Below are 27594 nucleotides of genomic sequence, written 5' to 3'. Positions count from 1 at the left end.
CATGGTGCTAATCAGAAGATTAGTATATTTGAAATTTAGCATCTTTATGCTAGATAATCAAAGGGATTGATTGCATTCAGCTATTCAGTAGAGTTTAACTGAAACTATTTATTGAAAAGGTTAAATATACATAGTAGAGCTCAGAGTAAAACTTTTCAGGGCACAGAGATGTCTTAATTACACTATCAGAGCTCAAAAGTAGCTGGTTCTTTTGTTGTTCAACAATTCTTTAGTGCCATGCTTGAAATGAACTAGCAGTTTTCTTAATGGACAGGGTACTCATCACAGTAAACCACTCTTTGGACTTGATGGTCTCAGAAGAAAGACGGAGGAGTGAGTAAGGTCTCAACCCAGAAGCCAAATTCATGCAGACAGACCCCTACACCTGCACAGGCTTCCACTGAAGAATCATCACCAAGGTTTGGAGCCCCCATGAATTTTTCCTCATGAAGCGTGTGACTTGCAGGCAAAGTTGAACTGGGGGAGTCTGGGTGGAAGGTAGGGGGATGAGTGCCTCCTCGTTGACACCATGTGGAGTGGTGTGCACAGTTCCAATCACAGGGCAGGCTTGGGGTCATGTTACCCTCAGCTCCCCACCCCTTCTTCCTTCTTCACCTTCAGAAGCAGGCAGCATTGCCACGAGTCAAGGCTTGCTGAAGGGGCAATGGCGGGGAGCAAGCAGGTGAGAGGAGAGGCAGCTTCCTTTGCCATTGTTCTTTCTAATCTAGAAATAGCAAAAAATAAAAGCAGGCTCTGCACTGGATTTCACTGCAATCCTTTTTAAATGGAAAAGTGAAATGGCGCTCCCTTGACTTTGATTCTAAACATTGCTTAGCTGGAATGGGAAAGGCAGCTGTGAATGCATGAAAAGCATTAAAACTCATTTGTTGAGTGATGTCACGTGCTCTGTAACAAATATATTTTTTGTATTATTGCAGCTGGAACAAACAAGTAAAAGCATTGACTCAAGTGCCCACATGATCACCACCGCCAGGGTACCTGCTGATAAACCAGTCCGAATTGCCTTCAGCCTTAATGATTCCCCAGGTACAGTTTGATTTATGGAGTAAAACACAGCGCTGTTCATCTTCAGCCACAACTGCTCTTAAATTTTACAGTGTTCAGTGTTTACAGTATCAAACCTAGTCCAGTGTAATGGATGGATTTTTTTTTTCCTGAGTGCTAGCATGTGATCAGTTTTCCTGTCTGATAACTTTTAATGTTCCATTAACAATTTCATTAGACTAAACCCACTAGATTCACAGTTTGGATCTTTACTTCCTTTCAGTGGTTTGTGGAATTCCATTAGGACTGTAACTAACTGTCAAATTTACCTGCATGTGCAGTATGTCTGATTTTGTGAAACTGTGAAACAAGAAAAGTAAAAGGGCAAATTCACATGAGCCTAGAGCAGGAAGAGGTGGTTTCCAGGGGGAATACTGGAAAGTGCCACACATGCCCAGCTTGGTAAAAGGTTTCAGGGAACAGGTGCCTCACATGGCATGTTCTCTGAGACAGCAACAGCAATTTCATTGATGTTTATCCCATCAGCTCGTGCTGAGGGAGTATTAATTTCCCCAAAGATACCCTGTATACACACGAACCCTTTGCAGTAGATAAATATTATTGGTTAGCACCTTCAGTAATATTAAGGAGAGCTGTCGCCAAACAGGCAAAGTCAAAAGGAAATAAATCAAAAGGGAAGCTGAAAAGCATCCAAAAAAAAGTTGGCTGTTGCTTTTTTGCTAAAGGTAAGTGCCTGGAGTCAGGGCTGAGATGTGTTTATGGCATGAGATATAAGGACAAGTGAAACTTATGCCATTGAGTGTCTTATGGGGCTCTGTGAGTTGTAGGATAATGTGTGAGGTCACTGCCTGAGGTTTGTGTGGACAGAATCTCAGCTTAGATGCGATTTTCTATTTTAAAAATATTTTAGAATGTGCATTATTTTTCCTAGCTAATTGTTTTGTTCTATTAATTTTCAGCCACAATACTGAAATACAATATCATCCCCTAAGCAAGGGAATTAAAAAGCAAACGTCTTCATATGTTATTGAAACTAACTTTCAGTACATAAAGATGAGTGACAAAGAAAGATTGGGACAAGGAATATCAAAAAACACATGACAAACTATGTGCCCTCTTTCATAAATTAAAATAACCTGGTAATTACATTTTTATTACAGAAAACAGTAAGGAATCATTTGCTTCTTTCAAGACACAGTCACATGGCAAATTTCTTGCAGGAATTATGCAAGAAATATACCTACATGCCTATATAAATAGTTCTTGAAGAGATGTAAAAGAAAGGGGAGCGTTCTTACAAATTATGAAAAAAAGAATGCTAATGTGAGACACTGAAAACAAGTCAGGGAAAGCTGAGACCATGGGAAAATCAAAGAGAGCAGAGCAGTTTGTGACAAGAGACGGCAGTAGGAAATGACAAGGTTGTGAATAGCTTGGAAGAAGGGGACATGAAAGGCAGGAAGTCTAACTTCCTTAACATTGCATCATATTTTATTTTTTACTTTTTTTTTTTTATCCTGCTAATAATTCCAGCCTCTCTATGTTTACAAAAATAAACTCAATTAGAAAAAGATGATCTTTTTTTTCTCCTGCATATTGTTAAATGGTTCCAAATGTTTAAATTGTTAAAAATTTGGATACTTTTTTGTATATATACAAATGTTCCTGCAGCGTGCAATCCAGAATCTTCATGAGTACTGATAAAAAGACCCATCAACTAGTAAAGTTAGTGCCATGTTCCCCTCTGCATCACATCCCTTTAGATGTTACCAAGAGGTCTAGACTAACATTAATATTTTACTATTTTATCAATTTTGAAATAAGAATTTCAAGGGGTTTTATGTTAGATTTATTTCAAGAAGGCAAAAGAAACAAGCTTCTAATAGGTGTGAAAATTTTCCAGCAATTGAAGTTGATTCAAGAGAGTATAAACAAGTATTTAACACTTTTATTTTTTTAAGATGAGCTACAAAAACATTTAACAGATAGACCTTTAGGTATTCCATAGGAGGTGGGGTTTTTTTTCCCTTACTCTTTTGTATTTTTTCAGCTTTTTCTTCTCCTTGACGAGGATATTTGTTTTCAGTTCAAACAGGAGTTACCTGATGTATGATAGTCAAGCATCTGCTGAAGCTCATGCACTGCTAGGATACAATAATCTCTTGGCAAGGGCTAAGTGGTGAGGAAATCTCCCTGACTTAAGCTTTTCTTTAATTTCTACCTCACTTGAAAAGGCACAGTGACACATTTCACCCAGAAAGGCTGCGTTCTCCTTCCGGGGGCTGTGCAACTGCTTACCAGGAGGAACTGACAGCATAACTGGATATAAAAAGAGGAAACGGAATGTTTCTTCTGGGTGCCGATTATCTCACTGGCTAGGATTGTAACCAAGCAGTGGGTGTGAGGAGCAGGGAAAGGAAAAACTACTTTCAGCTCAGGAGAAGAAATTACTTTGTGTTAACTGACCTGCGAGGCCAGAGCTGGTTTATCCTGAGTGTACAAGAAACAATGTTATTTCTTCTTCTTCCTTACATTATTTGTCAGTCAACACCTGATGACTGAAATTCTGGCCAGCTTTGTGAGGTATTTTTAATGTGAAAGTAGAGGAACCAGTTCCTTAAAAGTCTCAGGAGCAGCTCATCAGTGGGTGCTATATAAGAAGACAGTTTTATTGTGCATCTCTTATTCCTGTATATATAAACATCTATGTTTGGCTCTTTAACTTAAGTTCACTAACACACATTTCCCAGGGTGTGTCTGCACACTGTGTTGCAACAGTTTGACTTAAGGTACCATTTGAATTTGGAAGCAGACTCTTTCAACCTACCTTACATCCCTTGGAAACTAATGCAGCTTGAACTGAATGTGGTGTTCCAATATTCAAATACGTGTTCCAAGGTTCAAAATTCTTTGGTTTGTCAGCATCAATTTCATTTAACCATTCAAATGGTTACAATTTGAATTTAACCATTTGAATAAATTCAGTATGTCCTGACTTTTATCAATCTTACAAACACATGAACTTCATGGAATTTGGACAGCTTGGGTTTATTTTGTGTTATAGTTCAAAGGGAAGATTTATTGGTTCATATCTCTTCACCTTGCCTCCTAGAATAAAAGCTTGAATCTAGCTGAAAAGTTCTGCTCATAGTATGTGGTGATAAATGTCTGGGTCTGAAATCGTTACTGAGCTCTTTAATTTGAAATTAGTCTACCTCTGACAGCACTTTCCAGAAAAATCACTGACAACAAAGGCAAAACATACATCTCCTAATGAACCTAACAGTGGAACAGTGTGATATTTTTGCAAAGATAGCAAAATTGCTTATTGTACTCCTCTTTAAGTTCATTATCCTAGTGACTACAAGGAACTTTTTGCTTCTCTAGTTTATCATGCAAGACTGCTTTGCAGTGGTTGCTTCTTCAAAAGCAACCTTCAAATTCCTACCCCACCCTCATATGGGTTGTAATGGCCACAGAGGTTTTCCAGCACATTGATAACCAGTGAGGATTGCTAAAATATATGGCTAAAGTTTACAGAGGTTTTTTTATTTAAAATTTACTAGTTTCCTAAACTACACCCAACCTACAGAGCTTGGTTCTTGGGGAATTAGATAGGAAATCAATTGAGATACCCTCCAAGGGACATTCATCTGAGGATGCTTAGGCTTGAGTGAAAGTATATGAAGTAGAAGGATTTTGCTCTTACCTCTTGTGTTATGGGCTATTTCTATTTTTGGCAGGTGCAGAACTCCTGTTATTGAGCAAGCCTTCACATCCTATTCCTGGGTGGGGCAGTGGCCGTTCCCCACTATTTTGTGAGTGAGGTAACTGCGAGGTTGTGTGAGGTTGTGTGAGGCAGGGCTGGGAATAGAAGCCCTGGAGCTCCACAGAGCAGTGCCAAATCACAGTCACTTAGCCACGCAGCCTTCCAGGGTGAATCTGATGAGTCCATGCTTGTCTGTCAGTCTCCAGAGTGGCTGGATCTCACAGCCCTCCCAGGGCCAAGACTGGACCCTGACAGGCACTTTGCTGTTTGCACTCTTGTTGGTGTGAGGCGTGGTGTTTGCTCTTCACTTTGAGCACTTTTCCTGTGCAAGGGCTGATCCACTTACAGGATAAGCCAACCTACTTATGTTACCAATTTAATTCTTTAATTTAGAAGGAAGGGATCTGAATACGTTGGCTCAGACATGTAGGAGAAAAAAAATAGGACCTGACTGTATAATTAAATACTGGATCATAACTCAGTTACTCAAGGAAGCAGAGCTGTGATTGGCATTTCCTAAGTTTCAAGTGCTTGATTTGGCAACCTTAATGTGCTTTCAACACGTTTAAATTTTTATATTTTATTTCTGTCTTAGTGAAGATCAAAGAGAAACTGATTTTCAAGATTATACTGCAAGTGAATCAGATCTTGTTCTTAAAGGTTTTCCTGTCTTTAGCTCTCAGTTCAGTTTGTGTAATACACTTCATTGTGACAGACATTGTGTCAATCAGACAGCAACATGTAAAGGATTTCTCTCATTTAACTACACAATAGAGGTCTGAGACATTGGAATCTCCAGGAGGCCAGAACATGATTAAATGAGTGAAGCTTTCCAGAAATTGAGCTTCATTCTCAAAACGTGCCACTTTCAGCATGTATCAGCTGCCTCAGGGCTAACAGTGAGCTTTATGTACAAAGACAGTGTGGAGTTCACATGCTCTCTGTTACAAATGACAGTTTTCAGCAGCAAGCCAAGTGAGCATGTGAACCTGATGGAACAAATATGAAAATCACACAGTTTCATGCACATGAGCTGAGTCTTGGGTTAAAAACACATGAGTACAGGTCTTTAGGGCATTTTTAAATACAGAACTTCAAAATTAGATTTGGGGTCTATGGGAAATCAGGAAATGCTACACATTTAGAAATCATGTTACAGATATATTAATTAGGTGACTGGAATGAAATCCCTGATCTGATTCTTTCACATCACAGGATAGTGCTATGGAGTTTGCTGACCATATTATGCACATGTACATTTTTCCTTCTTTCTTACTTCCTTTTGACCAACATCTTGACTCATTTTCAGGTGCAGTAAGTTGCTGTCTCTGATTTTTAAATATATTTTTCTTTTAGATGAAGTAAGTTTTCAACATCTAGCTTGAATTACAAATAATTTTTCTTGATGTGTTTCTTCATAGTGACTAAAGGGATGAGATGCTGTTTGTAGCTGGTGAAGAATCAGCCTAGAGATTTTCAGGGATTTGTGGTACAGAAAAGCCACTGACTCTATTATAAAAGTGGTCTTTGATTATATGAGTGATTCTTTATAATAATCTAGATATTCATTAAAAATTTATAATTCATTGAGAAAAGAGGAAAAAAGAGGCATTTCAGAGTTCTGTTTTCTAGTTAAGGAGAGTTAGAGTAGAAAATAACAAACACAGATCAGGAGATAGTTAGTTTTGATCTTCAGAATGATTTCATTGGCATTTCAGACATTTGTTATATCTGATTTTCAGAGTCAATAGATTTTTAAGACTAGAAGTCAATGTGATATAGACTGGTATTCTGCATGTAGGGGCAATAGCAATTCTTCAGAAAAAAATGCAAGAGTTTATATCTTTCCTCTTGACTTCCTGAAAATATCCTCAAAAAATTTTCAGGAGGCAAATGACTGTTTTCATTTGCTTTCCCCTTGTGGAATTTAAGTTTTCATTACTACCAAGTGATTTTTATTGTTACTTTTGTGGTTGTTACTTTGACAACAGTGAAATAAAGACTGATCTGGGGCAATAATTTATTTCACTGAAAGCTGTGGGGAAAGCTTTTTGTTGTTCTTTTTGTGAAAAACAAGATTGCAGTTAGCAGTGTGAATTTCTATTAATTTCTGTCAACTAAATCCTTAGCTGAAGTTCTCAAAAGAGCCTAAGAGTATTAAGAACTCAGGATAATTTCAAAACACTGAAGTCTGTAGCATTTCTGGATGATATTCTGCACATCAGATGATGATTTAAACAAGTCTTAAACTAGTATTACTAAAAAAAACCCACCCTAGCAGCTGTTCAATAGATGCTAGGGCAAGCCCATTATAAAATGTACTATGGTATGTCATAATGGTTAGGATACCAGTACATTCTATTTTTAGTACCATTGACTCAGTCACTTGAGTTCAAAAATTAAGCAGGGAACATCTGTTTATTGAAAGGATTTCCTCTACATTAATTCATCTCTCTGTTCAATCCTTTATAAAGTACTTCCAAAATTTTTAACTGTTTCTTTTTGAAATATGATCCAATTCATTTTCCAGTATTCTGACACTGCTTTAATTTTATTTTCTTATTGATAGCTGATGCTGTGAAAATGTAATTATTGTCTGATGTTTCTTCAGAATTTTTTAATCATTTGGAGTGTTGCTTTTGCCGTGTTTTTCTGAATTTTAAAGGTGTTTCAAGATCCTTCTATAAAGCTACTGTACCAAAGATTGCACTGCTGGAATTGCCAAAACAAATAGTAGTTGAACTGCCATCCATGACTCTGGTCCAATATCTCTGTCAGAATATTTAACAGCTATTCAGCCAAATACTTGTAGAGCAGCTGTAGCCCTACTCAGACTGAGTCTTATTCCGTCCTTCCTTTTAGCCTTGCCATATGATTCATCTTTCTCCTTTTAGACCATTAGTCTATTTATATATTGCAGAAGAAAGCAATAGCAAATGAAAGATAAACACTTGCATATTAGCATGATATAATTCCATACAATTAAAGAAATGGAGGTATTTTCCAGGATGGACCTGCTTGTCATGTGCTGTGAAGAAAGAAGGAGGACACTCCCATGACGTGGGTCTGACTTTTTGATAATGCTAGTGAGACAACTACTCCACCAAAATACAGGAACTTCACTTTGTTTCCTGAGGAAGTTCAAGAGCTTTTGCTTTTGTACCACTGTGTATTTTTTCCTTTCTCTGAGCATCTCTTCCCAGAGGCTGACCAGCTCTAGATGTGTTACTGAGTAAGGCTCTGACCATGTGTTAGCTGGTATGTTTATTTTTCATAGGATAAGGTGACTTATTTTACTTTTCCCCCCCAACCTCCTTTGTATAACCACAGAGGTCAGGAGAAAGAGATATCAAATATTTGACAAATAATTTAGACTCTAGTCTGTACTCTTTTAGAATCCTGCTTTGATATGAGCTCCTCTTGATCTTGTTGGGGTTTTGTTGCTGTGTTCAAGTCTACAAGTACACAGCAGGTTGCAGGATCTGAACTGCGTTATCGATTTTCTCCTGTAAAAGCCATCCTCATTTCACTTTGCCCCCTTACAAATAACTGACTGGAAGCTAATAGTAACACTCTTTTCACCTCCTGTAACCTGTAGTAAGATGAATAAACAGTCATCATAATCCAAGGCAAAACTGAGAGTGTGAAAGTCACTGAGAAAGAAATATTGCACTGGCGCTACCAAGTGTGATTCATGTTTCTGATCTCAGTCCAGCTACTAGTGGGCAGGTGTCCACATCACAACCCTGACATAACTGGCACAATCTGTCCCACTTTTGCTGGAAGCCTGTACTAAAAATAAACTTAAAAACCCTCAAAGAAATAAATAAAAACACAGCTTGGTTTGTTGTCGTGATTGAACTAACTCTAGCCAGTAAGGATTGTAATTGACAGGTTAAAGTCCTTCAAGACAGTCCTTTACTTTGCAGTGTCATGGAGAGAACTCAGGAAGAAAACCAGTTTAGATTTATTTGTTTTGTTAAATTATCACATATTCTACTGGACTAACTGCTTTGTTTCTTAATCACTGCAATGCAAAATAGACTTTCTGTATTTCCAGGATGTAAACTTTTCTTATTACCAACGAATTACCAGTAGTATTTTTTGCGAATTCTACTGAGGCATCTCAAGTGTCAAAGGTAAGGTGTGGAAGTGTTTTCAGGATCCTGATATTATGGACCATATATGCAATATAGAGCTTCATCAAACATATTGCTTGAAATGCCCTTTGGTAGACAATGACTTTTAACATCATGTTCACCTTTTAGATGATGCTTCCCCTGAAAACTTCTCTTTGGCGTTTCCAGAACTAGAGCAGCAGCTGCAGGTAAACTTTTCTTCTCTTATGACAGTTCTACCTCACATTCACTGTATTTGTTGTTATTTAAAAGCCTCTGGTTGTTACACTGTTGTGGAAGTTTATAGTGGTGCTTTTCTAGCCTATTAACATTTGATAAGACTGTATATATCTGTAGAGGAAAACATTGTCTTTTCAAGATCTGCAGAAATTTTTTAGTCAAACTGTAGGGCATTACTATTTTAACAATCTTGCCTGCTCTTAAGATTTTCTATCCAATTCCTGCAGTGCTGCTGCACTGCAGTGAAGAGAATTCTTGTTCAATTGATGGGAGGAGGAATGAGACAGGCATTGTACATTCTAATGCCTGCAGGCTGTGCTCTGACTGACATCATCAGTTTTCTCCTAAGCATTCCAAGAGAATCCTTTGGTGACCTGTCTGATCTGTCAGCACAGGATGATGGGCCCCCAATATACTGGACAGTGAGCAGCTGATGGCAACTCCATGGTTAACTGGGCACAAAGTCAGTTCTGCATCCAGCGATTATTTCCCTTTCCTCTGGGTGGTTCTGGAGTGTTTGCTGGCTTTTGTAGACTACTTCAGATCATCTGTTCTCCCAGGAGCATTTAGACTTCCTCTGATATTTCACTATGAAGGCAGTTGTTTCCTGACTGTAAACTGAGAAACTCATTAGGAGACCACTGATTGTCCAATAATGTTGTCTTTCCTGTACTCATCAACTCGTGAGGCAGCACAGGAGGGCTGCTGACTTCAAGGCCTGTCACTTCTGTCCTGCTGCTCTCCTCAAAAGGATGTCTGAGAAAGGAATAGAGGATGACAGAGACTCTTCCTGCTCTATCCCTCTCATCCTGAGGACACGGGCAGGTTCTTTAGGCATAAGTAGGAATTAATAACACCCTAAGATTTGGGACAAAAGGAACTGGTTAGTATGCTAACCTCTTTGTTCCACTAACCTTCCAGTGCAGCACACATGATTGGTGGTTTTTTTTTCCTTAGAAGAATTCAATTTGAGAAAAGCAATCATGTTTCATGGCTGAAGCACTGAATTGAAAGTAAAGAACCTGCATTTTGTTTCCAACTCTCTCAGTGACACATTGCCTAATCCTGGAGTTGCTTCATCCCTCTGTTCAGCTTGGAGATTAAGTTAGTAATTTTTACCTTTTTTGTCAAAGAGCATTAAGAGCAGTGGGTGAGGATTGCTCTGAAAGAACAAAGTATGATTATTATTGCTGCTGCTGACACATACAGAATTACTAGCATTACATATAAGTACTCTGCAGGACAAGTGATGACTTTTTTTTTATTAGGACTTTTATGATTTTACATTTCTGGAGCCTATAATATACTCTAAATATGGAATTTAATGATAGGCTGGAAATGCTCCTCTGGGAGCATTCAAGTGTGCTGGATCAATAATAACCCTTCAGTAAAAGTTTTTAAGTACACACTAGCACAATCCCACTAAGTGCATCCCATTGGTCTGTTAAGTACTTGACATTTGTTTCAAGAAAACTTTATTATTCTCATGATCTCAATATGATAACAAGTTCAAAGAAACCATCAAAGGCTTTGATTCATGTAATGTTCTTTTTATTATCCTTCATAAACTCTTTTGGTAATATCAGGCTAGCTGAAAGGATAACTTATTAGAATTCTCTGTCTGACTCAACCACTTAAAAGTATAAAATTTGTGGTAGTGCTTAATCCTTTAGCTTTTCAAGCTTATGTGCATATTTTTATATTTTGATACCTCTATGATCATCCAAGGGCAGTGAAGTCAATACAGGGCTCTGAGCTGATGCAGAGGAAACATTGCATTCAAATTTAGCAACAAAATCTTGAATTTTCTTGCTTTTGTCAAACTGGATCACAACTTCATGTGATAATATAATGTAATTACAGTATTTTTAATCTGCTTTAAAATTTCAAACACGCAATAACTGTTACAAAGTCATAATTTACCTTGTTACATGTCTTATTAATTATGGGGTTTTTTGAATTGCTACAATCCAACTGGGGTTTGTCAGACACCTGAAGTGTCATGGAAATGAACCTTTTAATCAACTGTGGGAATAGCAGCCTGAAATGCTTGAATTTGTGAGAATGCTGCTACATGTGTTAATAATAAAAATATCATCTCTTAGAGCCACAAAATTTTCATCAGTGTGCCGTAAATACAGTCAAAACCATTTGAATTTTATTTAAAGAAGCAAATTATAAATGCAAGTTATGTGGCTGTATAGTAATAGGCACCTTAAAAAAAAAAGTAATAACTTTAGGGATTTCAAGCATATGAAGGAAAATGTTGAAACCTGTTTTAAAAACAAACAAAAAGCCTAAATTAGCTGATCTTTAAGCTGGATTTTGAAAGCTATGTATGTAAGTTCAGCGAGTCACTTGGAAAATTAGAGCCTTAGAATTCTATGCATGCAAGCAGCAGACCACAGCCTGAGTACCAAGCAATTTACACCTCTGTTTTAGGCTTCAAGCCCTCGTCCTCCTATGTTAGGCCTTGGCAGAGAACTTGGCTATTTGAGCAGAATTACCTAGTGGTCCCACTTTTCCTCCCACAATCCTTCCATCCCTGTTCCCTGGGCAGCAGTATCAGATGGCAGGGGAACAAATTCTGCTCTCCAAGCACCCAGCTCTACACCCAGAGGTGGTGGTGGGATTGCCTGGAGAGAATGTCTTCCTGGGAGACTGAGCAAAAGAGCTCATTCTCTATCAGGACTTATTAAAGGACAGTTCTAGTTGCAGCTTCTTTCTGAGGAATAAAAATGATCAGTCTGTGTGTTCTGATGTACCAGCTATCTTCAGACTGACATGTTTTATTTCTAAATTACTTTTTAGAGTGTAGCATTTTTCTACACGTTCCAAGAAGCAATTTGTAAGGAAATAACTCGGCTACTATAAATCAAAATTGATATGTGGTCACCCAGACACGAAAGCCCTTTATGTGAGAAAGGATCCCTTTAAGCTATATTTACAGCTTTATTATTAAACACCACCCCACCACCACCCCCAACAACATTAAAATAACTTCCTGCTAAGTTATCCATGAAACAAAACTCACATGAATAAACTTCTTACTTTCAATTCCTTTTGTCTGCAGTGTTGGAAATGATTCTCTTCCCACTGACGAGCAATACCTGCTCATTTTGGCTTTGGTGGTTTTGCCCCTCTCCCATGTGTGTGCCATGGGGTGGGTGGTGCAGCAGGGGCAGGCTGGGTTCACCTGTCTCTCTGTCCCTGGGAAACTTGAATCTTTGCTTTGTGTAACAGCTGGATGGGTCCTTGGAAGGCACTTCCTTGGTTAGCTGCACCGTGACCCCTCTGACAGACACTTTACTACAGGTTATTTTCTGTATTTAGAAACCTACATCAGCATGCAAGGCCTTGCTGTTCAGGTCACTGAGTGGAGAGGAGGATGTCTAGTGTTAAGTGCCTGCATTGCTATGCCCTGGGCACTGCCTGTCCCCTTCCAACACTTCCTGTGACTTGCTCACTTCGTCTCTCTGTTCTCCATCTGAGTCTTTATTCCAGCTGAGAGCTTGGTCCTGCAGAGGGAAAAACACAAGCCACAAATATATATATCTACAGGGTGTTCTATAATTCTTTATCTTTCAAAACCAGATGGGGCTCTGAGCAACCTGATCTGTGATCAGGTTCAACAATTGGTCTGTGATCTCATGAAATTGCGAGCTTGAGAGACATTTATGTAGTTTGTATTACAAGTCTTTGTAGTTAGATAACTATAAAATCACTGCAACAGAGAAAAAGTTCCAAATTTATAACATCAGTTTTTTAAGTCCAAGGGTAGTTTTTCTTGCTTAAGTGAAGAATGCTCCTATATGAGAAGTAATGGAAGTGTTAGGAAGGGGCTGTGTGTTGTGTGTGATACAGGCATTTAGCAGAAACCTTGTTTACTCTGGAACTTTAATTGCTTCTGCTGAATGCCAGGATTCATGTTAGACATATACATTTATTTTAAAGAAAGTTTAAAAGCATACTGTGTTTTTAAAGAGGATGCTGGATTTTTTTTTTTTACTATGTATTGACTTCCATGAGAATTCCTGGAGCAGTGTTTTGCTCTATAATTAGGTTTGATTGCCTATGAACTTGATATGTCTCCTGTAATGCTGCTGTGATAACCTTGGTCTTAGATTATGTAAAACCATTTTATGCATGCATGTTAACATGTATGCATGTTCACCAGGTGAGAGCAACCTATTAGGGTTAGAAAAGAATGGAAAATCCCCCAGGAAGGAGAGCAAAACTCACTATGGCACTCATCCAGGTGACCTGAATTGTTTGGAGTAAAGAGAACTGTTTACTTTCATAGTAAAACTGAACTAGACTAGATCAGTCCTAAGATGGGTATCTGAAACTGGTGGAAGAGTTCCAGTTGCACAACAAAAAGTAGCTGCAATGTGCTATTTTTGCTTGGCACAATGAGTTTTTTTCTGTCATGGAAGAGTGCACAAGGCCATATAATGAACATAGGCCACATTCAAAATATTGGCATTGGATTTTCCAGTTTTCCAGAAGAGTTCCATTGAAAGTTACCAAATTTACAAACAGCACTTTTTAATTAGATCAATGCTGAAGACTTCTAGACAAGTTTACGTGAGCTAGAAAAAACTGCCTCATACAATTTTTTCTTGAAATTTCAACTTTTTCAAGGGAAAGTTTTAATTTTTTTTTCACAGTTAAACAAACACATAAATGCAAATAAATGATGGTGAATTAAAAATCAACTGTTAAAAAGTGTTTGACTGCACTATGCAGTGCCACTAAACAGCTTTTATGGATATGGAATGCTGATTTTCATATGGCAAGGCAAAAAGAACTTGTCATGTAAGTGAAGCCAAACGAAAAAAAAACAAAGCTGAAAGCTTTCATTCTTTGTCACTCCATCAAAGATTTTTTCTTTAGAAGACCTCCTTCAACCTGCCTTAAAAAGCAGACAGAGAGGAGGCCATCCAGATGATTAAAGGAATGGAGCACCTCTCCTCCAAGGGAAGCAGGTGCCTTCCAGCCCAGACTGTTCTGTGATTTTCTGTTTCTTTATGAACTGCTTTTTGCATGTCATCTTACAACATCTTTCATATCTGGATTCTGAACAGAAGTCTAAATAAACAGTGCATATGTCTGGTAAAGCTCTACATATATATGTGCAGTTACAAGATGGTCTATAAAAGGATCTCTTAGAGTCTACCTGCTGAATTCTGTAGAGCATTTGTCAATGTTACAGTGAGTTACTCAACAAATAAAAGGAAGAATTGGACCTTGTTGAAAATCAGACACAATAGGACAGACCACCAGGACAATTTAGAGCTGTAGCTTTTATACTACCTTTGTGAACAAAATCAGAGATTCTGCGTATGTGTATTTTGCCAGCACAGGAAAATGAGGGTGGATGACAAGGAAGCCTGAAATAAACAGGATTAAAAGAAGCAACTGTTTCCTTGCCATTACTTTGGCAAGGGTATTTTTTGCTTGTCTGGCAGGTATACTTTTATTTCTTTCAATTGATGGGCAGGTGAGGTACTTCATGAGGTAGAAAGCTCAGGCTGTCCTAAGAGGAAGTTAAAGTATGGCTGTTTGCTTCTGAGTGAAAAAAAAAAAATCATACTGACAATTGAACTTTATTAAGGCCTTCTGAAATTAGTCACCTCAGTAAACTAGCAATCTCTTAACATAAAAAGATTATACAGACTTCATGGAATGCCACTGGCCATTCTGTACTGCAGTATCTGTAGTACTTCCCATTGCCTGGCCATAGACATTTTAAAAAGTCCTTTTCCCATGTTATTGCAGTAGAAGGTGTTTGCTAAATAATCCTATTTCATATTCTGCTGGCCAGAAATTCCTCATGGATGCCTTAGATACTTTCTTAGAAGTTTCCAAATTACAGAGGATCAAACCAAATTCTCCAGTTCTGGCTGCACTACCCCTGGAAGTGTTCAGGGCCAGGTTGGACAGGGCTTGGAGCAGCTTGGTCTAGTGGAAGGTGTCCCTGCTCATGGCAAAGGCACTAGAAAGAGGTGCTCTTGAATGTCCTTTCCACCCCAGACCACTCCATGATATGATCCAATGAAATTCTATCTACTCATTTGAAAACATAATCACGTTTATGTTGTAAAGAAAAATACATTAACACTTTAAAATATTCTTGATATGGCACTTACTACCATCAGACAAATTGAAAAGAATTTTATGGACAGAAATTAGTAAATGGATTGTATAATTTGTTTTATGTTTAGTTTTAGTGGTAAAATATCTGTGTAAGAAAAAATGTCACTGAAGAGGAAACAATAATAGGAAGGGGTTTAAAAGTCAGCAACTGGTTCTAAATGAGACCTAGATACTTAGTTTCAGCATGACTAGATAATTTTTAGCTCTCTCTATATATATCTTTTGAGTGGGAAGCTGTAATATAGAAACTGAACAGTGTTTTAATTTTTAAACTGCTTTAAACCAGCTAGATTAGCAGAAACTAAATCGGAAGCAAATCCAAGATGTTTTTTTACTTTGTTTTGTTGTGTTTTTCTTTTGAAGTATCTCTGTTTGGGGACTTTCCCCTTGGTACTGTTTGAAATTGTTTTATTGTGACGCACTTGTTGGTGGCTGATCTCTGGTAGATAGCAGAGATGCTGCTTTGGCTCATCCATGCATTCTTGGATTAGAGCATTGAGACTCCTATATTCAGTCTTGCTAAATTTATGCTTATTATTTGGGTGGCTGTATGAATGGTGCTATTGCTCATCCACATTGAAATGCAATTAAAAGCCCTTTTCTAGGGATTACATTCATCAAGTATTGGGCTGCCCTTTCCCTGGGTTCCCAAAATCTCCAAGATCAGGGAGAGCGAAAAAAATGTCCTGTGAAACAATTCTGCTGCAGCAGTTTTACATTTAGAACATGGAATATGAGTGTCTGTGTTAAAATTTCAGTGGGGACTCACATACCAGCTACAAGTACTTGTTAGCTCCATACATTACTTACTTCTGTGCTTTGGGTCATGTCTGAAGTCAGCTTATTCAGACTCCTGAACAAAAATGTTTTTAATCTGAATTTCCAGTTTAGATGAAACAAAGGATTACAAGATCATAAATAGGAAAAGTCTGACCACTTGTGCTTTTCTTTTCCTAAAAATGCCATTAAGGGAATATTATACTGCATAGAAGAGTCACAGTAGGACAGCAAGAAATGCAAAATAAACTACTAATATTGTGAAATGCAATTGGATGTTATTTAACTGGGCAGTAAAGGAAGTATTTTAAGTGTTTCCTTTTTCTTCAAGCAGGTGGCTCCAGCATGCTGTTTGGAGTTCATTTACAGTCACTAGATTCATGGCTAATATCTTAAAAATACTTTCTGAAAATGCTATAACCAAAATGTGACGGACAAACCTGAAGCCTGAATTATGACACATTCTTTTTTAAGGAGCAAAAAGCACCTCCATTTAACCAAAATGTATTTTTAAGAATTTTGATGAAATTCACCTAAGGAGTCCTAAGACAGCTTGGTTTTATTTGTCATATTTATTATATTCAGTGTGCATTGAAAAAAAAAAAAAAAGATCTTGCTGCAATGATGTCAGTTCCTGGTAATGTAAAGATGTATGTTGTAGGTCTGACCAATGCATCAGCTTTGGCACTTGCATGTTGCTCCAGCTGAAAAAGAGGGAGGTAAGGGAGAAATCCTTCTTTGAAAAATCTTCAGGGATATTTTGCAAAGCTGACAAGGAGAGTTCTGAAAATTCTCACAGTTTTCAGAATGAAAATGTTGAAATTGTTGTCATTGTTGGACAATGTTTGAAGTTTTACTCATATTCTTATGCAGGGAACAGTCTGGGTTTTTTTTCCTTTCATGAAAGGCCATCACTAGAAATAGTTGGCTGTATACTGCAGTGAAGGAAAGAAAATTGTTTAGGTATTCTCACAGAAATTTAGATAAATTTTGTATCTTTTGAAATATGTGGAGGTTTAACTAATATATCATTTGAAAAACAGTGGGGTTTTTTTCTTCTTTTTTTTTCCTTAAAGCCTCTGCCTCCTTGTCATGACTCTAAGGAATCTATGCAGGTGTATAAACAGCACTGCAAAATAGCAGAAGAGTACCATGAAGTCAAGAAAGAAATTGCTCTGCTGGAAGAAAGAAAGTGAGTAACTGACCTATATTCTTTTTGTAAAATCCTGTCTGAAACATGAAGGTTTAACATTGTATTTTCTGACCTTATATGCATATACACTTACATATGTATATACTTTTTTCAACATATATTATAGTTGTGGCCTTCCAGTGTCTGGAGGAAGCCTGAAAGAAAGGTGGGAAGAGACTATTTATAAGGGCTGGAGTGACAGGACAGGGGGAATGGCTTCAAACTGACAGAGGGCAGGGTTTGATGGGATATTGGGAAGAAGTTCTTCCCTGTGAGAGTGGTGAGGTCCTGGCACTGAGGCTGCCAGGAGGTCCTGGTCCTGGCCTGAGGTTGCCCAGAAAAGCTTTGGCTGTGCCATCCCTGGAAGTGTTCAAGGCCAGCTTGGTTGGGGCTTGGAGCGACTTGTGGAAGATGTCCCCTGCCTGTGGCACAGGGCTGGAACTGGATTATCTTTGGGGACACTTCTAACCCAAGCCCTTCTATGATCCTGTGATTTCATGCCTCTGTCTGATGGTCACAGCAGAGCACAAGTTGGCCATTGCTCTACAGGATCAACTGAGGCCACTAAGGGCTGTCACAGTTTTGAGCCATCAGCTTTGTGGATGTCCCTTAGAATCCTCACTGACAGCCTCCAGGTCACATAGCAATCCAGCTCAGCTGCTGCAGGTTCCTTTTCAGATTTAGTTTTTTCAATAAACGTTGCATGCTTTAATGAAGAACAAAATGGATCCTCATTTAGGCTTAGAGTACAGGACAATATTAATAAACATGTTTCTGTGAGATGCTTTGGGTTTGTACACGCTGGTTCAATACACGTTGGCATTTCAGGTGTTCATACCCAAAGTGAATAAGCTGGAGGCTTTTTTCCTTGTCTATGGCCTGTACTCATGGCCCTGTCATCTTCTACTTGACTATTAAATGGCAAAGTGCACTCTGTGTCTGTTGGTACCTTTCCACAAGAAACCCAAAAAACAAATTCAGAGAGAGGAAGGAAACTGGTGAGTGAAATCTCTGCCCAGGTGACCTTGCAGTTCAGCCAACTTTGCATCCATGGGTATCTTCAGCTGCAGAAGCAAGGTGGTGGGAGGGAAACCATTGAAATCCTGTAGTCCTACAAGATAGCCAAATAATCCAAATTATGCAGGAGATGAAAGTGAGATGTCTTTATCTGGGTTGATGGCTATAGGCACAATATAGTTACTTTTTGCCTAAAGTGCCAAAGCTAGTTGAAGTTTCCTACTGCAAATCCCCTTCCACTGAAGGATCTGTGTGGCACTCAGGTACTGAGAGACTGGAACAAAAACTAAATAAGAAGATGTCCAATGTCATAAAAAATGCATTTGATTCACATTTGCAGCGTTTGCATTTGATTCACCATTAATTGAGCTTGGCCAAGCAAAAGTAATCAGTATCTTTATAAAGATTAGAAGATATGTAATTTTTTTTCTAATTTGCAATGGTTTTTCTAATTTGGTCGTCTGATATAAGCTTCTCACATATATATTTAGCAATCAATTCAGTGGAAACCACGTGTCTCTGTCTACTCTGAAAATCCAAGTGCATTAGATAATACTGAATGATTGTTTAAGTGCTTGACTTTAGTTCTATAAACACCAAAGGTAGCCTTCAATTTTTTGCATTTTAGAGTCTACTGATATAAATCCATTATTATTATTGGCACAACCCAATCAGATATGTCTATTTATTAAAAACGCTTGGAGCCCACGAAAATGAGACATTCATGTATATATTTTTTGCACTTTCTGGAATAAAAAAAAATTGCTGTTTGAATGCTATTTTTTTATCTATAAGTCTGTGGTACTAGCTAAATTAGAAATAGTTTGATTCTTGAGAACAGCAGATATGTGCACAAAATTGTTTACCTGAACTCACAATTATCCTAATCAGCCTCTGAACCCAGAAGTCAGCCTCTCAGTGGTGCTGATCCTGCATGAATTAAAGGGCTCCAGGCTGGCTTTTGACTTCATCCCACCAATGGATACCTCCAGTGGAACAATGTCAGGAGGTTTCCACCACTGCTATCTTTGCTGAACCTGTTCTGGGAATTCCATGCCCCAGGAAACATATTTTGTGAGTGGCTGTATAAAACAACAAATGGAATTATATTGTTGAGATTCTTATGTGCTTTCTAATTACATATTTGCAGCCTTGTGTTCACGTGCTGTATAGCTGTGACATGCTTAAACATGACAAACATCAGGGCAGCCCCTTTCACACCTCTCATGTGTCTTCATCTGTAAAAGTGATCCTACAGCACTGGGATGTTTAATTTCCTACAAGGTGGTGAACTATGGTTGCCTGATTTTGAGGTATAACAAGCTGCAAGTGCCAACTGAAGGTATTTTTTCTCCAGATGTGGGCTGTTTATGACTCTTTCCTCCAGGTAGATGATGAATTTTGTAGTATTTTGGAGCAGGTCTCCTGAGCTGCCTTTCCCCATTTCATATCTTTCCTTTCTGTAGCACTCTGATTTTATTAAACCCTCCAGAAACTAATTACCACATGAAGCTTGGTTAAAATTGAAAGGTGGATTAGCAAGTAATTAGGGCACTTGCCAATTTATACACATGTAAGCAAACAAACCTGAACATGACAGCCTTGATTTTTATCTAAAACTAGATAGAAAGGGAATATAAGTGTGAAGGCAAAGGAGTAAGCAAGAAGTAAAAGTGAGTTTTGCTCTTGTGTTCACTAGTATATGTCTAAAAACATTCTCAGCACTTTAAGTAAGAGAGTTTAAAGTATTTTAGGGCCTAATTAAAGAGTGGATTATGATGGCTGGGGTGACATGCATGTTTTGCATTGTGTGTATGTACATATATGTATATGTATACATACACACATGTGTATACTTAGATATGTATATACTCACATTTGCACCTTATAATGGTGGACTTTTACTACCTGAAAGGAACCTGCAAAAAAGATGGAGAAAGACTATGCACATAGGCATGTAGAGATAGGAGAAGGCAGAATGGTTTTAGACTGATAGAGAGTAGGTTTGGATTGGATATTAAGAAGAAATTCTTCCCTGTGAGGATGTTGGGGCTCTGGAAATGGTTGCTCAGACAGCCCTGGCTGTCCCATCACTGGAAATATTGAGTTTTCCATTTTTAAAAGGGAAGAATGCTTTTGACTTGTCTAAAAAGTCTGATGAGGTGCACAAGCTTTTAGCCTCAAAACCAATTACAATCAAATTGAAAGCATATAGTTTGCCATTTCTTAAAATTTCCCCTGCTGTGGGGGGCAAATTTTATTTACATTTGTATTTAAATGTATGGAAGCTTGTGATTCCCAATTGTCTACTACACCTGCTATCTATTGTCTATTACCAATACTATTTAGGTAAAATGGATCATGATCAAGTTGCATCCCTTGTAATGAGAACAAACAGCTTTTGTAGTGTTTTTCAGTTTTACATTTTTACCAAAAGCAATCAAAAGTGCTGTTGGATGGCACCTTTTGCCAGTGCTCCCATCTTCTCTCCACAGATCAATTCACCTGGGTCATTCCAGTCTCACCTGGCAGTTTCTGTACCTGTGGTGCCTGCTGACAGTACACACAGAATGCTGATGGCTTTGAGTGATGGGAAAAAAAAGCAGAAAAAGGATTGAGCAAATATTTTTTTTATTTGTTGGCTAGGAGGAAGAAATAATATTAACCTGACATAAGTCTCTGTACAGGTATTAGAGCTTTTTAGCAAAAAAAAAAAAAAAAAAAAAAAAAAAAAAAAAAAAAAAAAATTTAGTTAATTCTACTTTAAATGATTTTTGTCCCAACCTCCAAAATTAAGTGTAGCCTTTGTCACATCAAATAATATATGCAGGTATATTTTTATACTCTTTTATAAGAAATAGAAAGTTGTAACCCACAGTTTTAACAATAATGAGAAGCATTGAATCTTTTACAACTTTTCCAAAGCTTTTACTTCTGCTTAGTTTGACACGTGATGTGAGCATCGAGTATGGCCAAAGTAAAAAATCAGTGAAGCAAAATGACAGGTGCTGCTTTTCATCAAGGCCAGAACAAAACTTATTTACTTTTTCTCTTTTATGCAATATAGATGGCAAGAGAATGTACTGGGCTGGCAGTGTAAGAGAAGATGACAAGTATTTCACAGGAACATGGGAAATGTGTGAGAGAAAAAGAGGTTGCAGTTTCAAAAAAGTGAAAATCAAAGCAAATAGGGATGGGAAAAGGAGTTACTCAAGAACAAAAAGGGAAGCAAGAATTTGAAAGAACATTGGGTAGATTTTTTTTGCTAATTTAATCATAGCTTGGTTTGCTGTCTTGGCTCAGACTCTTCACATTTATGCCAGCAATACGTAGTACAAGGGAAAAAACCACTCTGGAATGAGAGACATGATTGAAAATAAAGAAAAGGGTGTGGAAGCCAGAACACACCACATTTAGGGCACAGAATGTAATTTAATTTATGTTCCAGAAACACACACGTATTTCCATAACAGATGGTTTTGGGTATCTAACTTTGGGTGAAAGGGATGAGATGGCTGGTTATTTTGAGCACTTGTTATATTGCTATTAGTAGATAATGACCCTGGATTATGTAGTTAAATATTAGAGTTGCCATGGTTGCTAGCTGTATTTTATATTCTTAGCACTGGATGGTTATCTCTTTTTCCTCCTCCAGACAATTCTAATATAACTCTACAGAAAATATCATTTGATCACCACCTGGTCTAGGATCACTCATTTTCCTGGCCATGGACATGATTTCTTTCATTTACCCATTAGAGTAGACACAGAATCATAGAGTTGTTAAGATTGGAGAAGACCTTTAGGATTATCAAACCCAGTCACCAGCCTATCACCACCTCCCTGATCACCATTAAATGTGTCCTCAAGTGCCATCTCCACATGTTTAACACCTGTTTAACACATGTTTAAAACATGTCCACATGTGGAACACCTCCAGGGATGGTGACTCAACCACTTCCCTGAGCAGCCCATCCCAGTGTTTGACAAACCGCTCAATTAAAAAGTTTCTCCTGATATCTAACCTGAACCTCCCCTTGGCACAACTTGAGGCCATTTCTTCTCACCCTGTCCCATGTTCCTGGGGAGCAGAGCCCAAGCCCAGCCTGCCTTTACCCTCCTGTCAGGAAGTTGTGGAGAGAAAAGAGGTTCCCCCCTGATCCTTTTCTCCAGGCTGAGCCCCCCCAGCTCCTTCAGCTGCTGTGGTGCTCCAGACCCTTGCCCAGCTCTGTTCCCTTATCTGGACACACTCCAACCCCTCAATGTCTCTCTGGTAGTTTTGAGAGGCCCAAAACTGGACTCAGGACTGGAGGTGTGGCTCAGCAGTGCCCAGTACAGGGGAGCAATCACTGCCCTGGTCCTGCTGGACACAATATTGATCATAAAATCCAGGATCTCAGTGGCCCTCTTGGCAAATGACATGCAGTGGAGATATCTGCTTAATTTTGTGGGAGCCTTTCATATGTTTTAGTTTGCTCTCATGACCTTAGCACTGTTTCTTTTTAGTCCAGAGGCTTTCTCCATGTACACTGTTTCTTGAGTGTCTTCCCCAAGACTGTGACAAGTATTTTTCAGACTTCCAGGGGCTTCAGGAAAAGTTTGGTATAAACCTTAAAGGCAACGTTTTAGCTCGACAATTTTCCCATTCTAGATCTGTTTTTTTGTCATCTCACCTGTGTGCAAAATATTACTTGCCAAATACTAGAAATTAAATTACATCTTTCCAAATACAAAGAGAGACCTCCTCTTCTAGAGGAAGTGTCCTTGCCTTTGGAAGGTCCTTTCCAACTCAAACTATTCTGTCATTTTATGACCTTTTATGTGTTGGCATCTGAGACCCATTTTCATTTACATTAAAGCAGACTTTAATGTCTTTAATGCTGTTGGTTTTAAATTAATTAGTAGACTTCAAACACACAAGGACAGTCTCCTCAGACAGCAGTCACCTTACAGTGTTTTATAATTCCCCATAATGGGAAAGCCATGCCAAATGTGGGAAGAGAAAATGGCCTTATGGCCACCAGTACACACCAGCTGCTGGAGAAGATACTGTACTGCCACAGATACATGATCCTGAAAACCTTGTTCACAATGGGAGAAAGGCAAATCTGATTATTTCTATTCTGGAAACTGTTTTCCTTGTGTCCAACCCATTTCTAAGTACAGTTATCTCCAGACAGATTTATCTGCTTAGTGTATCACTTTTCTTTGTATTTATTCCTCTTGAATTTGAGTGTTGAGGAGCTCTGTTCTCTGCATGTTTAGTCATTAAGGCCAGAACAAGAGAAATAATTTCCCTAAGACCAAGTTGTTTTTCTCCTGCATGTGGCTTAATGGTTTACAATGCAAATCACTTGTTGCCTCCCAAACCCCTCCCCAAAAAAAGAACACTTCAAATGCAGCTTACAGATTGTCTCAAAGCTTTGAGTACCTCAGCACTAGTTTAGAAAATACCCTCTCAACACTGTTAATATTTAAACCTGGGGTAACCATTAACAAAAAACACAGATTACACAGTGCTACATCTATGGATTAAGCATCCACAGTGAAGTCTAGATGGTGCAAGAGCTTAGTGTGGTGTTTTTAACATCTGAAAGCCAAGTTCAAATCTTGGATTAGATCAGACGTAAATGTTAGTTACTGTCCTCATCCTTTTATGAGCTCCGTAAACTACACCATTCATAACATTTAGCAATTCCCTGGGACTCTAATTTTAGCTCAGTGGCAGGCTGACAGGATCAGCCTGAAACATCACCCTATCCCATAAACCAGTGTTGATCCTGATGGGAAGGAACTAAGTAGGTTCTGCTGACTCAGAAGTGGGCAATTTTACTACCTCAGTGCAAGGAAACTGCTTTCTGTGAGGGAGGTCCAAGAGTGTGGACTACAGCAAGGAGGATATTTTGATTTTAATGCATTTATAGTTTCTTTGATAGCAAAGTTAAATCCTGGGGAGGGGAGAGGGAAGTGATCTGTGTTGATAACTGAATATTACTGAAGAGTGGCAATTGAATATTACTGAAGAGTGGCAATTGAATATTATTGGAGAGTGGCAAGAAAGCCATGTCTGCACAGAATAGAAATTCATTTCTATTCATCAAATCAGGCCTGGCTTTCATTATAGAGCTGAGTTTGTGCATTGTCTGTGCCTCTCCTGGCTCAAGCCCACGACAGTCAGCAGCATTCCTTTCCAAGAAAACGTTTACCTGCCTTTAAGGTGCTGATTGTAGTGTGTTCACTGCATCTCCCTTTTAAGAAGCTCATGAGTGTAAGAAAAGTAAAGAGGAATGATTCTGAATTCATTTGTTTGGACACTTCTGATCTAACAGTCTGTAATCTGAAAGAGCTTTATTTAGCCCTTCAGTCCAACATTGCATCAGAGAGTAATTGAAAAGAAATATTGCAGTGAAGAAATGAACCTGCTAGTGGCTTGCTGTGTTTAAAACTTGCTTGCTGCCTCTTTGACTGATTTAAAAATTCTGTAACAGCTGCTAACTCTTCTCACTTTTTTTTTTCTTCTTTCTTTCTTTCTTTTTTTTTTAATCTATGGGAAGCCCAGCTGGTAGTAATGGCTGTACCAAGGTCTCTTCTAACTTGTGACTCCTTGAACTGCAGTAACTGTGACTGTAAACAGACAAATAAACCATGGGCAAACTCTGCTATCACTGAAAGCTGCAGTAAAGGCAGAGGAAGGTTAAAATGATCCTAAAAAAAGGCCACACAGAAGTGTTTTTCAAAAGTCAGATTTGCAGTTTTGCTGCTCTAAGTGGTAGATTTCCAGCCACAAGTAACATTAGTGATCAGCAAACACAGAAATGTTATCTTTCCTTGAATACTTTGACCTTTGGGAATAGAATTCCTGATCTGTGGGAATTTCCTGTCTGAAAGCACTGGTCTAGCCTGACAAGTGGGCTCCTTTAAGGACTGCAGTGAAATCTGTCCACTGTGAAGGCATTAACAACTTCCCACTGATGATCTGCAAGCATTGTTTTGACATGACTGAGAAATAAAGTCACAGGGCTATGAACAGTTAAAAGATTAACTAATCTCTGAGATAGAATGATCAAAAGAACCTTGTAGGACAGACTTCCTGTAATGGGTAAATTTTTGACTTTGGGGAGAAGAAACCCAGAGGCCAGCCTGGCCTGGTGGGTGACTAAGGGGAGAGCAGTCAGATACTCTGTGAGTTACTCATGCCTTCAGTGTGTTTTCAGACCTCTTATCTTAACTCGTGCTGAGGTAATTTCAGTTGATACTATACAGGAAACTCCAGCTCCTGGCCAGCTCTGGGAATACAGGGCACTGAGTGACTCCATCCAGAAGAAGTCACGGCTTAAATCCTCTAGTGTCTGTACTGAAGGAGACCAGGAGGGGTCAGGTTTGCAGCTATATCACTCTTCCTCAGCAACAGGGCTAAGATCTAAGCCTAAACACATTAGAGAAACAAGAGATGTAGTTTGGATTCAGTGCCTACTACTTCTTGGATTTTTTGTAGTAGAGAAAAGGAAACCAGGCACACTTCACAGAACTTACTGATAAATCTAACTAACAAAACAAAACCACCTTGCTCTCTTTTGATATCTGGTATCAAGAGAAAAAGGAATTGTTACTCTTCTGGCAAACTGTTAGCAAGTCATCCCCAGGAACTTGATTCTCCACCATGAGCTGTGTGCTCAACTCTCACTGAATTTAGAGATCACAGAATCATACAATCAGTAGAATAGTTTGGATTGAGAGGGACCTTAAAACTCATCTGATTCCACCCCCTGCCATGGGCAGGGACACCTTCCACTAGAGCAGGCTGCTCCCAGCCCCATCCAACCTGACCCTGAACACTTCCAGGGATGGGGCAGCCACAGCTTCTCTGGACAACCTGTGTCAGGGCCTCACCACCCTCTCCAAGAAGAATTTCTTCCCAGTATCCCATTTCCTGCTCTCTTTCAATGTAAAGCCATTCCCTTGTCACCTATGACAAGAGTCTCTCTCCAGCTCTGTTGGAGCCCCTTTTGGCACTGGCAGGGGGTCTGAGGTCTCCTCAAAGCCTTCTCTTCTGCTGAGCAGTCCCAAATACAGACACATGAACACAGCATTTTTCAGGCTTGGTCACTGAACAGCAGGCATATCCAAGATTTTGGAAGCTTAGTTTTTTAAAGGGGGAAAAAAAAAAAAAAAGTAGTCTAAAAAATTAATTTTCTAGGTCCTTGTTTCACACAAGTTCAAGCAATAAAAAGTAAATTAACAACCCCACGGCCCATCTTTGACCTAACACATGACAACAAATTTTTGCCTACTGCCATTTTTAATATTTGGTTGTTTGTTTTTTTTTTTCATAATCCTCAGAAAGGAGCTGATTGCTAGACTGGAACAAGTGGAAAAAGAAAGCATGGATGCTGCTCAGCTGGCTAAGGAGTATGCAGAGCTGACAGAGGAGAACCGAACGCTGAAGCTGGCGCAGACGCAGTGCGTGGAGCAGCTGGAAAAGCTCAGGATACAGTACCAAAAAAGACAGGGCTCTTCATAACTCCCACCTAGCTCATGTCAGGCAGTTCATACAGGATTGGTTTCCTGTGCTGGAAAAAAGATTTTAAAATAAAGATCTGTTTAAGATGACACTTTACTCCAGAGTACTACAGAGTATGTAGAAGTCTATGTTTGATTTTAATGCTTGCCACCCAGTAGCTTGATAGAATGGATATTTCATCCATTATATAATGGATGTTTTATTTCAAGTAAGGTAATTGAAGTTAATCTATCCCCATTATATGTTCTAGTGGATCAGATTTCTTTTCTAAACATGTTTCTTCCAATTTAAGAAGATATGGACACACTAGAAAATGATATAAATAGTCTCTGTGTTGAAATTTGGATCATAGGCATACGGCAGGGACAATCTTAATATATGGAATACATGTATGTTAATTTTAGTTTGGTGAATACTTTTTAAATTATTTTCCTCATGCCTAAAGTGCTTGGAAGTTATCTTGAAGCAGATCTCCTCACTAGTAAAAACTATACTTCGTGTCAACTTCACACTGTTGTATGAAATCTGAAAAATTGTGCATTAAAAGTTGAAGTAACAAAATCTTTTTTTATCAAACAAGTGCACTGTCAGTGCTAATTTGCAAGATATAAAATTATAAGGAAACAGATGAGATCAAACTTTCCTTCAAGTGTAAAGATTACTTGAGTATCTTCTTGTTGTACTTTTTGGCATGCAAGAAATGAAAAATTCATGTATGAATCACGGTTTCATCATAGTTTCAACTATGACTATGTCAGTAAAATTATTGTGAGGA

The 27594-nt window shown here is 38.5% G+C and overlaps 1 protein-coding gene across 2 annotated transcripts; it reads left to right on the top strand.

Annotated features, from left to right (window-relative positions):
• Nucleotides 1–260: 260 nt before the first annotated feature.
• On the top strand, nt 261–27594 carry MAP3K7CL (MAP3K7 C-terminal like). 2 transcript variants are annotated; one of them, XM_066340598.1, is made up of 6 exons: nt 416–498; nt 622–682; nt 939–1047; nt 9064–9122; nt 17166–17281; nt 26639–27594. In XM_066340598.1, the coding sequence occupies exons 2-6, from the start codon at nt 665–667 to the stop codon at nt 26817–26819; spliced, it is 483 nt and encodes a 160-aa protein (XP_066196695.1). In that variant the 5' UTR covers nt 416–498; nt 622–664; the 3' UTR covers nt 26820–27594. The 2 variants fall into 2 exon arrangements, with proteins under 2 accessions (XP_066196696.1, XP_066196695.1); XM_066340599.1 differs by lacking the exon at nt 622–682 and having other exon boundaries at nt 261–419.

This window comes from Sylvia atricapilla, chromosome 2 (assembly GCF_009819655.1).
Source record: "Sylvia atricapilla isolate bSylAtr1 chromosome 2, bSylAtr1.pri, whole genome shotgun sequence".
NCBI lineage: Eukaryota > Metazoa > Chordata > Aves > Passeriformes > Sylviidae > Sylvia > Sylvia atricapilla.
Note: the sequence above shows the minus strand (reverse complement) of the source record. Positions and strands in the feature narration are given on the sequence as shown.